We start from the raw sequence: 14916 nt of genomic DNA on the forward strand, positions 1-14916 counted from the left end.
GGAAGTCCCGGTGCACCTGGAGGCCACGCTCCACATGAGCCCTGAGACCCATACCTGGTGGCCACCCCAGCACCAGGCTCTCCCCTACCCAGGATCCTGGGCCACCCTCGGCCTGACTCTACCCCTGGGACGGACCACTGGTTAGGAACATGGGCTTCGGCAAGTCCCAGGGTCACCTCTGTGCTGGGTGGCCTTGGCGGCAGTGACCTGAGGGGCTACTGGGAAGAATAATCTGGTTGACGCATGTTACACATGTCCCTTGCTGAGTGCCCACTGTGGGGTGCGCTCGTTGAGCGTCATCTGTCCAGGATGAAGGTACTGGTGCCCCTTGGTGTACCTTGTCAGGGTTGATGTGCTCGATGAGGCGCTCCAGCACCGGCATCCAGCTCGGTGCCAGGTGGCAGTTCTGAAAGAAGACCCACTTGCCCCTCTCTATGGAGCTGCGCATCATGGCTTCTGCCCGAGGGCCCTGTGGGGACAGGAGTGCTGAGTGATGGGGGACCCACTGGCCAATCCCACCGGCTCCCTCCTCCTCCACCACCCACTTGCCCTGACCTGGCCCTGGCCCAGGGAGATGGCAGAGAGCTTCTTGGAGAACTTCATTTCTTCGGCAAATTTGTAGAGGTCAGCGGCGGGGTCAGTGCCCGGCGACAGCACGAAGATGAGGGGAGTGGTGGGGTTGGAGTCTTTGAACACCAGTGACAGGTTGGCTGTCTGCAGGGCAGAGAGATGCTGGGGTCGCCAAGAGCTTCTCCTCAGGGGCAGGCCACCAGGGCGAGAGAGGAGGCGCCTGGAGCCCCCAGAGTGGTCCCCAAGGGGCTTCCTGAGGGGACTTGGAACCTCTCAGAGCCTCATGTGGTGGCTAAGGATCCTGGCTGACCAAGGCTACAAAGGGGTCCATGCAGGTGCAGCCAGGACCCTGGTCCCAGGGGGCGACTAGCCCAGGCGCCGGCTGACAGCACTTGCCTGGGGCTCAATGAAGCGTGGTTCCAGGTTGGCGGCCACAAAGTCCTGCATGGCATTGGTCACCTTGTCCCCACGTAGGCAGCGGAGGACCAGCAGCTTCTGGAACTGGTCCAGGTATTGGTCCCAGATGCCAGGCAAGGGCTCCCTGCAACAGTGCCCACATCCCCCTGAGAGCTGACCTGTGGTAGGACACTGGCCACAGGCTCTCTGCTTGGTGGGGGAGGCCGGACAGCACGGAGAATGCGGTGTCCAGGGGTGCGTGGCTGCGGGCACGGGAGAGATGTAGTCACAGCTGCGGGGCAGCCCTGGGCGGCCCCTCAGAGAAGGCCCAGGGCAAGCCTGTACCTGGGTCTCACTCCCTGGATGCACCTACCCTGCTGTGCCCCAGGCCCCAGCTCACCGGTGGGGCTCATGGCTGTCAAAGATGGCCTGGAATTCCGGCAGGTGCTTCACAAAATCATGGGTGAAGGAGGAGAAGGCCGGTAGGTTGGAGAGCGCCTGGATGTCTCTCCAGGCCCGGTCTGTCAGCCAGTCCGGGGCAGGGTTCTCACTCAGGACGGAAACGGAGCCTCCAGATAGGAGGTAGCGCCACTCGTTCTAGCAAGGGACAGAGGAGGCGAGCGCCCGGGCCCTGAGCCATGGGTCCAGCGCCCCACCCAGCAGAACCTCCTCTACCATCCTCAGCCAGAAAACTCGGGTGGTAATCCGACAGGTCTGGGTTAGCGTTACCTCTTTCCCTTTCCCTGGCTGTGTGACCTGAGGCAAAAGATTTGACCTCTCTGAGCCTCTGTTTCCTCACTTGGAAAGTAGGAAGAATCAGGACTCTGCTTCCCAGGGGCTTCACAGGGGTAGGTCGGAGGGTTGCTGTGAGCCCAGCACCTGGCATACAGTGAGGGCTCAAGCAGTGGAGAAGGTCACTCTCAATGCTTCCCAACACACCACGAAATCCCTGGCACTCATGAGACCGTGAGTTGGGAGGCTCAGGACGGTCTCTGCTCACTAGTACTCTCAAGGTGCTGAGAAGGCCTGTGCACAGGGCCTGCTGGGTCACAGTTAACCCGGGCCTCCTGGGGTTTCACGCAAATAACTGTTTCCGGAGGCCTCTGCCCATCTGCCCTTGCTGTGCCCTCCTGCCTGATATGCCCTGTCCTTCCACCCTGTTCTGTCAGCTCGGCAACAGGGCAACCCCTCAGGCCATCTGTCCTTGACCGGGCCGTAGCTCCCTCTCTGCCACACACCTGGTTGATCTTGCCCTGGTTCATCATGATGCGGGCACACAGCAGGAAGGCGAACATCAGCTTGTGCTTCTCGAAGAGGCTGCGGCAGACATTGCTGTAGAGGTTGTAGGTCAGGTAGTGGTTGATGTTGGCAATGCGCTTCTTCAGGTTGTCTGCAGGGCAGAGGGGTGATGGCAGTGTGGGGACAGGGTGGGGGGCAGAGAAGAAAGATCCTTGGGGCACAGCCCAGCCCAGCCAGCCTCCCCAGCAGCCAAAGGAGCAGTCTGGGGCACACCCCCTTGGGGCATTTGCTCCGAGGAGGCTACGAGTGGGGTATGTGTTCGTACGTAGGGTGAGTCTGATGAAGGTGTGTACCAGTGAACCTGGGTGTGCGTCTACATGTGTGTGCCTGCTGTGGAAATCCTGGTGTGACACATCCAGGTGTGTCACCTCTGTGCCAGGGTGGAGCCTGGTTGTTTGGGTCAACATGTGCATCTGTGCCACGGTTACCTGCCCTCTCTGAGTTGGCGATGCCCGAGAGGAAGATGTTGAGAAACCACTCGAGGGAGTACTGGTACATGGGGTCCACGTTGGCCAGGTCAGACACGCAGAAGAAGAGGATCTGGGTGCGGACGGCCACAGGAACGTACTCCATGCGTGTGAGGTCAATGTCCTTCTCTGTCTGTTCTGCAATCCTGACCTTGGCCTGGGGGTGCAGTAGGAGGCTGCTTGTCAGGTAGGCTGGCAAAGAGCAGCAGGCAGAAGAGGGTGGTGATGTGGGCAGGCCTGGGGCAGGCGGGGAGAGGCGGGCAGGGGTGTGCGGGCAGTTGTGGACCTGGATCTCGGCAGCCTTCATCTTGGAAGCCTCCAGCACCTTGATGAGCTCCATGTCATCCACGGGGTTGCCCTCGGAGGAGCTGAGGCGGTACAGGATCTGGTCTTCAATGTCCTTCAGCTCCTGGCGCATCTTGGCGTTACTGACAATCAGCTGGTTCTTGGCTTCCTCCAGGTCGGGCCGCTCCTCAGCCACAACCTGGCCCAGCAGCTGGTCCTCTAGGCCGCTGCCAGGAGCAGGAGACATTATATCTGTAGCACCTGGTGAGTCCTGGAGGGCAAGCCTCGAGCCTGCTTACCTGCCTACCTGTGCTCCTGGGGCTCCAAAGAGCCCAGCATCTCTGCTGGAGTCAGCCTGGGAGGTCTGACCTCAGCCTCAGGCTGCAGGGCTAAGGCAGAGCCTGGATTCAAAGTGATCATTTCTAAGTGAGACCTCAGGTGGGAGCCTGGAATCCCAAGAGGGGCCAGGCAGTTGAATGCGGGAGCTGCTGGGGTCTCTGAGAAACTCCCTCTCGGCAGGAGACTATGGGTGATGGGGAGGACCAGGCCTTAAGGGAATTTTCACCCCCTGATCCGTGGAGAGGTTCACAGTGGCCACTGTCAGGGAAGCCTTAGCACTCTGTGCGGGTGGCTGGCACAAGCTGCAGTGCCTGGGTGTAGGGCAGCAAGGGCAAGAAACAGGGCTTGGGTGCAGGGAGTCAGAGTATGCCCCCCTAGGGGCTCCAGGACAGCGCTGGGGTGAGCACACAAGGGCCCAGCGAGGGCTGTGGGGAAAGGGCATCCGGATGAGGTGGGCTAGCGCTGCCCAGGGAGGCTGGGAGAGGGGCTCCAGACCCAGGATCAGGATGAACTGGGGGAAGCGGGGAACATTGGTTCTTAGGTGGGAACAGTGGAAGTAAGGGGCATTGGTGGAAGGGCTGGAATGACCTGAAATGCAGACAGCCTGTGAGGAAGCTGGTGGGGTCTCCGAGGGGGAAAATCCCTGAGTCTCAGCCCAGGGGTGGGAGAGGGGCAGCCAGGTAGGTCCAGGCAGAGCTGATGCTCGGGGGACTGGGGGCCAGGGGCTTACCTGGGTGACAGGGTGAAGTTGATGAGGGTGAGTCTGGTGGAGATCTCGGGTGTGTAGTGGGGGTTGGGCAGCTTGGTGGTGATGTACATCTTGAAGTCCTCGTGGTAGGGGATCACCGTGTCCCCCAGCTTCAGCACCGTGTTCCCCTGCTGCTTGTAGGTCTGCAGCGGGTGGGATGGGTGAGCGCTGTGGCCTGAGGTCCCACCAGTGAGGCAGGGGGAGGGGGCCGCCCCCACACCCGCAGGCCCACCTGCTTGAGCAGCACGGGCTCCAGGGCGGGATCCAGCTCCTCGCCCACATTCTCCAGGAGGCAGGGCTTGCCAAAGCGGATGGCATTCTCCATGCTGCGCAGGAAGTCGCGGTCGCTCAGCTTGAACACATCCAGCCCGTTGTCCTTCTCCTGGGGGCACGGAGTGAAGGGAGCGGGGAAGGGTCCGTGTGGGCTGAGAGCTGGCCTGAGGCTCAGCTACTCCCCATGCACCTACTAAGGCCTGCTGGGTGGGGTGGTGGCAGGGGTAGGCTCACCATGTTCTTGATCCATTTGTTGGCCTGGCCCTGAGGGTCAATGAAGTGGGTCCAGCGCTGGGAGAACTGGTTGATGACCCCATTCTCCACTGACAGGGTGTCGTTGGGGAGGCCAGCGATCTGTGAGGGACCAGGCTGGGTGGGGGGAGGCTCACACAAACAGGCCCGGTGGGGTAGCAGCTACCCCCAACCTCATGCTCCAGCTGACCCCTTCCCCTTACTGCATCCTCTTGAGGGTGGAGGGCAGTACACGAGGTCTCAGCCCTCAGGACCTGCCTCCCGGCTATGGGCTGACTCCTGACACCCTCCTTTGCTGGGCCTCTTGTTTCTTTGCCTGTTGAGTCCTAGCTCAGTCAGACCATCTTCACGGAGCCATTGGAGCCCACTGGCCCTCCCAGCCTGTGTCCACACCCGGCCTGTGCCTACTGCCTCTTGGTTCTCTCCCTGTGTCAACTCTACCTGTCCTCCCCGCGCTCTGGACACTGCTCTCCTACCCCGCCCAACTCTCACAAGCACCCTTTGACCTCTCTGCCTGCAGTCAGCCAGCACCTGTGCCACTCAGCTTTCTCCTCTCCTGCCCACCAGCCTCTGACCGGCCCCAGGCAGGTTCAGGGAAGGCACCTCTAAGCAGACCCAGGAGAGAGGATGGGAGGCAGGCGGGGGCCTCCTGGCCCAGCCCAGAGCACACTGCAGGCCCAGCCCGGTTGCTCGAGCCCCACAGGGTGGGCACCTGCCAGGAGCGGATCTTCACGGGGTTCCCCAGTGTCCCGATCAGCGTGGGCTCGGCGGTGTGTGGGACGCGGTGGGCCACGAGCTGCTTGACCCAGCTGTCATACAGCACTGTGCGGTACTGGCCCTGGAGAGACACCAGACTCTGAGCTACCCCACCAAGACAGCCGCAATGCCCTCCCACTTCCTCTGCACTCAGTGCTCGCAGCTGCACAGAGGGGTCCGCGCAGAGCCGGAGGCCTGAGCCCTAGCCCCACCATAGGGAACATCCTTGGCCTCCCCACCTCTCAGCCCCTTCCCAGGGAAACCAGGGGATGACAACAGTGGCCACCCATCAGGGCAGCTGTGAGGACTGAGGGAGAGGTGCACAGCAAGCCCAGAAGAACGAGCTCAGCCTTCTGTCTAGAAACGCCAGCCCTGCATGGCAGGATTTCTGGCTGTTTTGGAAGCTGCCTTTTCCCCAGTACCCAGAACGGCTCCTGGCTCAGACAGGACATCTAAAAAAAAATGTTTGTTGAATGAGTGTGTGAGAGAAGAGCCACCCTCAGGCCACTACTTATAGAAGTGAGGCCTCACAGCGGGGCTGGGGCGGTCCTCACTGTGAAGGGGCCCAGGTAGGCCACAAAGCCGGCGGCCACCAGCACGTCCCCGAAGATGCTGTCAAGCATGTGTTCCAGGCTCTCCACCGTCTCCTGCCAGCGCACCCGCTCGTCTGACAGCCCGTTGATGAGCTGCAGGGACAGTCCATGGGGAGGCTGGCCCTGGATGTCCCTGCCTGGTGCAGTCCCCCCGACCAAGGTAGCTGGGGAGAGGGAAGGGACAGCCACCCCAGGACCACCCCCTCTACTGCTCAGGCCCCTCCAGCCCATGGGGGGCAGGCCGTGCCCGCGGGCCCTCCCCAGAGGGGTGCGCACCTTGTCAGCACGGCCCAGCCGCTGCTCGCACTGCTCACACTTCAGCTCCAGCTCCTCCTTCTTGGCGATGCACTCTCGGTACTTGGCCTGCATCGTGGCAATACCGTCCTCCACCTCGTGCAGGCGCTGCTTCGCCTCCTCCAGGATCCTCTGTGTCACCTCCAGGTCGTCCTGGGCCTCCCGCAAGGCTTGCTGCAGGCAGAGGAAACAGGGCCAGCTTTCCCGGTGCCCCTGGGGGAGCCCAGGCCCCCGCCCCTGGCCCCAGGCCTACCCAGCGCTCACCCGCTTGGGCTCCACGGCCTTGGCCACAAAGTGGTACTTGTGCATGGCGCGCACCCACTGGCAGATGGAGGTGCAGGCCTTGGACACCTTGGCGATGGCGGCCGGCTGGAACTCCTCATTGTCGATGTATGGCTGGATGGCTTTGATCACCGCCTCCCCAATGTTGTCCTGGGGATGGGAACCACGGGCTTGGGGCCGCTTCCCAGGGAGAACGGAGAGGACTCTGGTGGGTGGGGGTACACCCTGCTCTTGCCTCTATGCCCCGGGCAGGCTAGGGAATAAACACGACCCAGAAAGGCCGGAAAGAAGAGGAACTTCTGTCCCAGGATTTCAAAGAATACAATCTGAGATTTTTTCTTCCTCAAGATCTGATAACACATAGGTCCTATTTAAAACCCATTTAGAGACGAGGGCTGCTTCCTGGCTGACGTGGAGACGAGTGAGTGGTTCTAAGGTCCAACCAGGCATGTGTTCAAGTGCAAAACTCCCCACTCCCAGAGCGCATCACTCCTTCAGGGCTCTTGACCTGTGCTAGGAGAATACAGGTCTGTAGTTTAGGATGAACCCAGGAATCTGTACTGTTCATGAGCTCCTAGAGGTCAGAGCTTGGGACCAAGGGAGCCTGAGCGCTGGCCATGAGCCTCCTGCTTTGGCGTAATTGGAGGAATGGGGAGCTCTGTATGGAGTTCAGCTGTCACTGAGATGGGCCATTGTCTCTACCCTCCTTAGGATGTGCCCAGGGCTTCAGCACTGACACGTGGTGGTGGTGGGTGGCCCATGTGGGTGGAGAGAAACCTCCAAGAGGGCTGTAGGCTCCATCCCGTGAGAGCACATGCCCATGGATACTGAGAGCCCCAGACAGACAGGAAGAGAGAGAAATGCAGAGACAGACAGGTGTTAAATCTCAGGTGCTGAGACCGAGGGAGAGGCGACAGTTGAGCAGCCAGGGAAGGTCTTGGCCAGGGCCACAGGGGTTGTAGGGAGAAAACGACAGGAGAGAGACTCTCCAGGTGGCAGAGCCTTGGAGTGACTGTGGGTGATTAAGGTCCCGTGGGCACTGGGGCCTTCCCAGGTCCTGATTCATCAATATCCATCTGCTACTGGGGCTGTTGCCCCCTGCCCCCTAGCTGGAGAGCTCCTCTGGGCCAGGGTCTGGTCCCCTCTGCTCTGTGACCACAAGGCTATGTGTGTTGCAGGCAGAGGGAGATGGGATGGAGGGCCCAGCTCTGTGGGGGAGGGGACAGTTCCTTCCCCCTGCCTCTGTGCCCAGCTGGCCTGGCACGCGCACCTTGTCAAATTTGAAGAGGCTCTCCAGGAAGCGGCCGGGGTCCTGCAGCAGCCCCTTGCCTGGCTCCCAGTAGTCATCCACCTTGGAGCCAGGCTTTTCTCCTGGGACCTTCTTGGGCTTGATGCCCTTCATGATGCACACAGCTTCGATGACCAGCTTCACGCCTGGCGGTGGCCGCTGCATGGCACGCACCTGGAGGCCAGGCCAAGAGTCGGGAAGGGGTAGGTCCCTTATAGTGGGCACCCCCAGGCAGGGACAGCTTACAGACAGGGTGGGTCCCGTCAACTGAGTCCCTACTGCTACAGCCCACAGGTATGCCCAGTGACCCCCAAACGTCTGTCTTAGCCCGTGGTGACTACTGCTCCCCCATGTACCCAGGCCTGGCCTAAAGGCCTTACACAGTCATTTCTCAGGGCGCAGAGCCTTCCTCAGGCACCTGCCTGGGTCCTCGGGGCTGATACAAGGAGGTAAGGGCAGGCAGCTGGGTTCAAGCTCTAGTTCTGCCCTCACCTCTTGACAGATGATGCTCACGAGATGTTCGAAGGAAAGCCTATGGGCCAGAACCCAAGGAGGCATCAGGAGAGATACCCAGAAGGGGCCGAGCCACCTACCTCAGTCACATCGTTCTTGTTGAGGTTGCGCAAGCTGGCCAGGGCTGCATCCAGGGCTGGCAGAGCCTCATCCAGGTCCTTCTGGGCATCATCAGCGATAGCTTGTGCCTTCCTGGCCTTCTCATTGGCCTTGATCTCCTCTGCTTGCACTGAATTCCGGGTCTCCTCAGCAATGGCCGTGTCCACCTAGGGACCAGAGGTGGCGAGGCCCCACGGGTGGCCAGTCAGGGACCCACGCGCCCTCCTCCCTTTTCTCCTCTCATGTCTCAGTCGCCCCAGATGGAAGGGAATGAGGGTTGAGATGCCCCATTCTCCAAGGACCCTCTCGGCTATGACAGCCTGAGGAGATCTGGGAGTGCTAGCAGCCCCTTCCACCCTGAGTGCTCATCGTGGGCCTGGCATGGGGCTCTGGGCTTTACGTGCTTGAGCATAACTGCCCCTGGGGCAGGACCCCCAAAACCCACAGGGCACCTCCATACAAGACAGAGAAAGATGCTCCCCTCCCACAAGCCATTTCCTTTCCATCTGCTGGAAACATTTCCAGTGCCCCTGCCTTTGTAGAGCAGGACATGATTGTTTCTTCCAGAAAACTGCCATCATGAATATGCGAATCTGCGGAGGCTACTGTGAGGTGTGTGTGTGTGTGTATGTGTGTGAGTCACTCAGTTGTGTTCAACTCTTAGTGACCCCCATGGACTATAGCCTCCCAGGCTCCTCTGGGAGTCCATGGAATTCTTCAGGTAAGAATCCTGGAGTGGGTTGCCATTCCCTTCTCCAGGGGATCTTCCTGACCCAGGGATCAGAACCAGGGTCTCCCACATGGCGGGCAGATTCTTTACCATTGGAGGACTAACCTTTAAACACGGGCCCTCGTGTAGACTCAGAGGGTCTCAGAGGGAGACTCAGGCAGACTCTGCACCACTGCTTGTGGCGTCCCTCCTGCTCACAACAACCTGTGCTGTGACTATTGGGTTTGCATTTGTCTGTCATGCTCATCACCCTATCTCCTGCCCAGGGCAGTGCCCGGCATAGAATAGGTTCTGAGCAAGCATTTGTTGAGGGATCGCATGACTGAATGAGGGATCTGGGCACCGAGAGTCCGGGCCACTGGGGATCTCGTGGCTGTGTGGGGATGCTGAGCCTCCTCAGACGTGCTCAGCCATCAGGGAGGGAGCCCAGGAGCACCCCCGACCTTGATCTGCTCCATGGTGAGCGTGGTGTCCCTGGCAGCCTCCTCCAGCAGGGGGCGCATAATCTCCAGCTCCTCCTGCATCTTGGCCACGTCCTCTGCGGTGCGCAGCAGCTGAGGGGTTGGGGGGGCACGGAGAGGAAATCAGGTGTGATAGGGACCAGAGAGCGAGGCCTGGAGGGGAACAAGGGAGAGGGCCCTGCAGGGCTGCCCTCATTCATTCACAAGCGAGAGGCTGTGGCTGGCTGCTTCAGGGGCCCCCAGGTTGCCCAGGGGGCCCCAGAGGAAGGGAGCAGTCCACTAAAAGTCTTTGGGGTGACCTGCTTTGGTCTTGCCCTTGGCCCGCCACCTTCAGCGAGGGAAGAGGCTACCCATCTAAACGCTGTGGGCTGCCAACTGACAGGGGTCATGTGGAGTCAGGGCTGAGACAGAATGGGCAGAATCACATGCAGCCAGCGGTTGCCCACGAGGCCCCCACCCCTGGCCCCACCTTGTCGAGGCCACTCTTCATGCGGTTCTTAGCGGTTTTCAGCTCCTGTTTCTTCTGCCCGACAAGGATGGAGAAGATATTGAGCAGCTCCAGGTAGCTCTTGGGAGTCACATAGTTGTGGCGGGCCAGCTCGGCCAGATACTCGACACACTTCTTGGCCACCGACTGGTGGATATACACGCAGACCTGAATCTGTGGGGAAAGAGATCGAGGATGCCAGTCTGGTAGAGATGGGGCACCAGGGTGCCCTCGAAGCCACTGAAGACTGGGCCTGGGGAGGGAATCAGGTGCCCCTCACACTCACTCTCACAGGAGGTGATCTCCAGCTAAAGATCACCTACTCTGTAGACAAAAATCCCATGACTCAGAGAAGTCAATAGGCGTTTTCAAGTTCACACAGTTGTCAAGGGCAGAGTTCACTTTGAATTTGGGCCTAAAGGTATCCCAGCTCTTGGCCCAGTGTCTTTGTCACAGCCCCTATGACCTGCCTCGCTCAGAAAGCCCCAACGTGGGGCCCCTTTTGGAGGCTGTAGCTGGGGAAGGGAGGCCTCCCCAAGGCCTCAGCATGGCTGAACAGCAATGGGCTCATCTGAGCTCTTGGCCCTCAGGTGACCGTCACTTTCTTAGGTTGGGCTAGACATATCTAGCCCTCCCACCCATCTGTGGTCTCTGGGTTGTATCAGGGGGCTCTTCAGAGATGCTGCTATGGAACCCTCTGGGAATAGGATAATGGTGACTGTGAAACTGTGTGTCCAGCCTCCTACATCACCGTGACCACCTTGTGATATTCCTATTATACAGATGAGGAAACTGAGGCTTAGACAGGTAAAGCTGGCTGCCTGGAGACTTCCCATAAGCGGTGCGCCTGGGACTCTCACCCAGACCTTGGTGACCCCAAGCCCAAATCTACACAGTCTCTCCTCACACGAGCTTTCTCCTCACCAAGATACCTACCAGTCCTTCAATTACTTTGGGGGTGGCATCCAGCTCTGGGATCTCACTCAGGAACATGATGGCCACAGACTCCAGGGCCTCTGCCGGCCACTCATTAAACCAGTCAATGGTACAGCAGTTGACCAGGGAGGGGAACTGTCTCAGGCGAGCTCGGAAGACCTCTCCAATGGGGCTGGGGGCAGGGGCTCAAATGAGGCCCTGAAACACTGACACCCCCCACCCTCCAGGAACCCAGGACCCAGGGTCATTTGACAGCCCTGCGGTGTGTGAGCCAGGACACAGGAGCAGAGCAGCCTGGGCCCAGTGGCGTGGCGGGCAGGCCCAGGCCACTTCCCCGCATGGCAGGCCCGGGTGCTCCCCCACCCCAACCACTGTCCCGTGAGGCTGCGGGGCCGCCCGAACCTCATGCACAGCACCAGGTGGATGCTGCTGCGCACACGCCCAGTGTAGGCAGCCATGAGGTTGGCCTTGGTGGGCTGCAGGCCCTGCTCCTGGATGTACGGCCGCATGGTGTTCATGATCTGGTCTTGCTCATCCATGTTGTAGAGGTTGGGAATGTCGCCCGAGTTCAGGACATTGTTAATGTCCTCCAGGAATGACTCATTCTTGATCTGGGGAGAGCAGGGTGGAGGAAATGAACCTTGATGATGGCCCTGGGGTGTTGGGCTCCACGACCCTGGTCTCCTTGAACCTTAGCAGCAGACCCCTTCCACAGACAGTGCCTCTAGGCTCAGAGAAGCCCAGGGTTACACAGGTGACCTCCCAAGTCGTGGTCAAGGACTCACACCCAGACCCGCCCTGCAGCAGAGACTCTGAACATCGGTGCTTGGCTATGGAAGGGCCTGGGTCCTGGGTGCGACATGCAGTGTCTTCCTCCTCTCTTGCTGGGCCTCTCCACATCTCACAGTTTAATCCACCAGAGAAAACCAGGCCACAGGCAGAAACAGGTCCTTGCCTATCTCATATGGCCAGGGCCTGGCCAGTGCCAGAAGGCACCCTCTCTCGCCTGACTACATAAGGGGAGCCCCAGATAGAAGAGCAGGGCTGGCTGGGAGCCTTCTGGGGCTTCAGTTTCAGCCCAACCCCAAATGCCAGTCAGGTTGAAGGGCTGCCCTGTCTGTCTTGAGGTCCCGGACCCACAACCTCTCCTCTTCTCAGCCCTGGAAGAGGCTTCACACCTAGGGAGCTCCAGATGGAGTAGCCCTAGGAAGGAAGCCGTGGGCCCAGGACTGTAGGCACCAGTCCTGTGGTCTTTGAGGTCAGAAGCCATTGACCAGTGAGTGTGGTTCTGCCTGTGGTCAGCCATGGCGCCAGGGGCCTTCTTTACCTCTGGGGATAACCATGATCTATGCCCACCACCCCCCCGTTCTGACAGGCTGGGTTTGACCCCCTGCCCCTCTTACAGCCATTCCTCCCAAGATCCACCCCCACTAACAGGGACCTGGACTCAAAAGACTGACCACCATTCTGGATGGCATGCTGGGGTGAGTGGTATCCCGCTCACCCCCGACCCCGCACACTGCCCATGTAGTGGCACCTGGGTATCTGAGAACAGGAAGGTGATGGGCAGGTTGTGCAAGCCAGCCTTGAGCAAGACCTTCTTGACGTCATCACGCCACTCCGTCATGCCATAGTTCTTAGACAGCTCGATCTGGAAGCACTCGAACTCGGCCCTGAGACAGTGTTCGGGTAGAGAGTTCAAGGCTTCACCTGAGCCACCTGCTATCGTCCTGGGCAGACTTGCTGACTCCTTGGCCCTCAACCTGCTCTCTGGCCTCCAGGCCTTTGCTGAGGCTGCTCCCTCGGCCCGGAATGCCCTTCCCTTCCATCTGCCAAGCTCTGATTCAGAGAGAAGGCCCATGGCCACCTCCTCCAGGAAGCCCTCCTGGATGCCTGCAGCTACCCGCTGCCTTCCCCACAGCATCACAGGGCCCTGCTGCTGCCTCTCCTTGGAGCCCAGGCCTTCTAGAAGCCTGTGGGCCAAGTGGGTCTGCCCCAGTGCGGAACATGATGAAGGACAGGGATGGACATGAGTCTGCCCCAAGCCACCCACCGCCCACCATGCCTGGGGGCCCTCACATGTGCGAGGCCAGTCTCGTGAGGGAGCTGCGGCCGCTGCCGCCCACGCCCAGGAGGAGTGCGTTGCCCAGCGCCTGGCGCAGGGTGCGGCTGATGCGGCAGACATGACTCATGGCGTCCATGAAGAGCACCAGCCTCAGCTTGGCTGTGTTGATCTGGTTGTAGTCGTCCATGTACTCCTCGATCACCTGCATCATCTGGGGTGGGGGGCGGGGAATGAGAACAGCTGGGTCCTCCTCCTGTCCCTGTGTGCCCTGTCACCCCCGACAGGGAGGATATCCCCCCCTTCCCTGTGCTCCTTTGGCATGGAGGGATGGTGGGCCTTCAGATGCCGGGTGAATGAGGCCTGACCTGTCCGACACACCGAGGCCTGACGGTGGGGTCAGAGAGCTGCCTGCTGCCTCCAGGGCTCCCCAGGATGTACCAACCTGGGGCCCCACGAGAGCTACTGAGAACTAGAGAGGATCTCTGTGGGGAGAAACCATCAGGAGCCCCACCCACTCCAGCTTCATCCTGCCACCCTGGGGTCTTGACTCAAGACTCGTGGCCCCAGGGGCCCTGCTGCAGCTCTGTGGGTGGATGACAGCCCCTCAAACGGGTCCCCAATTATGGAGCCAGTCTCAGCTGAACCATAGGCTTGCCCTCAGGAAAGGGCCAAGCGGGGCCTTCTGCATCCATTTGACAGGTGAGGAGATGGGGACTCAGAGGGGCAACTGCTGAAGTCTCTGAGCTGGCCTTCCAGACCAGTGTCCAACCCTCTGGTCAGAGGGTGCTGGTCTCTTAGCAGCGGCCACAGAGGGCCGGGGTCCCAGGGCTAGGGCCCCAGCAGGACCCTCACCTTCCTCTCATTGGTGATGAGCTCGTAGGACTTGACGTCGGAGCCCGGCGACATGAAGTCCCCGTAGAGGATGGGCTGGAAGGGGCAGACCTCTTCAAAGCCCACCTCCCACTCATCCATGTGGCTCTCCAGGAGCTTGTCGAACCAGCCACGGTCCTCGTCGTTCACCAGGCGGTCGCGGAACACGCGGCAGTTCTCGTGGTACCACAGGCGCAGCAGCTGCACCTTGTCCTGCGGCCACCCTGGCGTCAGTGCCCGCCCTCAGCCACCTCTCAATGCCCCAGGGGCCCTGACCTGGGCCTGGCTCTCCCACTGGGACCCAGCAGGACCCTGAGTGTCTGCTGACCCATGGAGGATGCAGTCCACACACTGCTGCCCTGGTCTCCCCACTGCCACCCCCAGCTTCAGGCCCAGCTGTGCCAGCTGGGCACCCAGCTCCTTTAGCTTCAGGGTCCCCCCTCACCCCAGGCTTCCCAGGTGGTACTAGTGTTAAAGAACACGCTTGCCAATACAGGAGACATAGAGACTCAAGTTTGATCCTTGGGTCAGGAAGATCCCCCAGAGAAAGAAAGAAATGGCAACCTGCTCCAGTATTCTTGCCTGGAGAATCCCTTGGACAGAAGAGCCTGGCAGGCTATAGTCCATGGGGTCACAAAGAGTCAGGCATGACTGAAGTGACTTAGCACAGTTTTCAGAGTCCCCACAGCTCCCCAGACCCAGAGCCTGGGAGGGATGCCTGACTCCTTAAACCTTCCTGACACCCCACATCTAACCCCTCACTTGGCCCCCAAGCCCCCTCTGACACTGTCCACATCCTGCTGCCACGTCCATGCTGACTTGCCCGCCTCTCCCCGGGTGATGGGACCAGCCTCAGGAAGCCCCCAGGCTCTTCTCTCGACCCCTTTGCCTGGAGCTTGGAGGGCTATGGCTC

The 14916-nt window shown here is 60.3% G+C and overlaps 1 protein-coding gene across 1 annotated transcript in view; it reads right to left on the reverse strand.

The window, feature by feature from the left end:
• DNAH1 (dynein, axonemal, heavy chain 1) overlaps positions 1 to 14916 on the reverse strand; it is an 81920-nt gene that overhangs the window by 4659 nt on the left and 62345 nt on the right. Inside the window, exons 48-70 of the mRNA XM_010851742.1 lie at positions 13986 to 14216; positions 13148 to 13344; positions 12606 to 12741; positions 11471 to 11679; positions 11069 to 11240; positions 10115 to 10306; positions 9628 to 9738; positions 8436 to 8621; positions 7825 to 8016; positions 6537 to 6704; positions 6255 to 6446; positions 5940 to 6071; positions 5342 to 5467; positions 4612 to 4731; positions 4337 to 4486; positions 4087 to 4247; positions 3019 to 3244; positions 2694 to 2889; positions 2205 to 2356; positions 1367 to 1563; positions 967 to 1111; positions 556 to 714; positions 336 to 469 (exon numbers count right to left, since the gene is read on the reverse strand). Coding sequence (XP_010850044.1) covers positions 336 to 469; positions 556 to 714; positions 967 to 1111; positions 1367 to 1563; positions 2205 to 2356; positions 2694 to 2889; positions 3019 to 3244; positions 4087 to 4247; positions 4337 to 4486; positions 4612 to 4731; positions 5342 to 5467; positions 5940 to 6071; positions 6255 to 6446; positions 6537 to 6704; positions 7825 to 8016; positions 8436 to 8621; positions 9628 to 9738; positions 10115 to 10306; positions 11069 to 11240; positions 11471 to 11679; positions 12606 to 12741; positions 13148 to 13344; positions 13986 to 14216 — 3884 coding nt within the window. The remainder of the gene's footprint in view (positions 1 to 335; positions 470 to 555; positions 715 to 966; positions 1112 to 1366; positions 1564 to 2204; positions 2357 to 2693; positions 2890 to 3018; positions 3245 to 4086; positions 4248 to 4336; positions 4487 to 4611; positions 4732 to 5341; positions 5468 to 5939; positions 6072 to 6254; positions 6447 to 6536; positions 6705 to 7824; positions 8017 to 8435; positions 8622 to 9627; positions 9739 to 10114; positions 10307 to 11068; positions 11241 to 11470; positions 11680 to 12605; positions 12742 to 13147; positions 13345 to 13985; positions 14217 to 14916) is intronic.

The sequence above is a fragment of the Bison bison genome, unplaced genomic scaffold (genome assembly GCF_000754665.1).
Source record: "Bison bison bison isolate TAMUID 2011002044 unplaced genomic scaffold, Bison_UMD1.0 scf7180017864304, whole genome shotgun sequence".
In the NCBI taxonomy this organism is placed as follows: domain Eukaryota; kingdom Metazoa; phylum Chordata; class Mammalia; order Artiodactyla; family Bovidae; genus Bison; species Bison bison.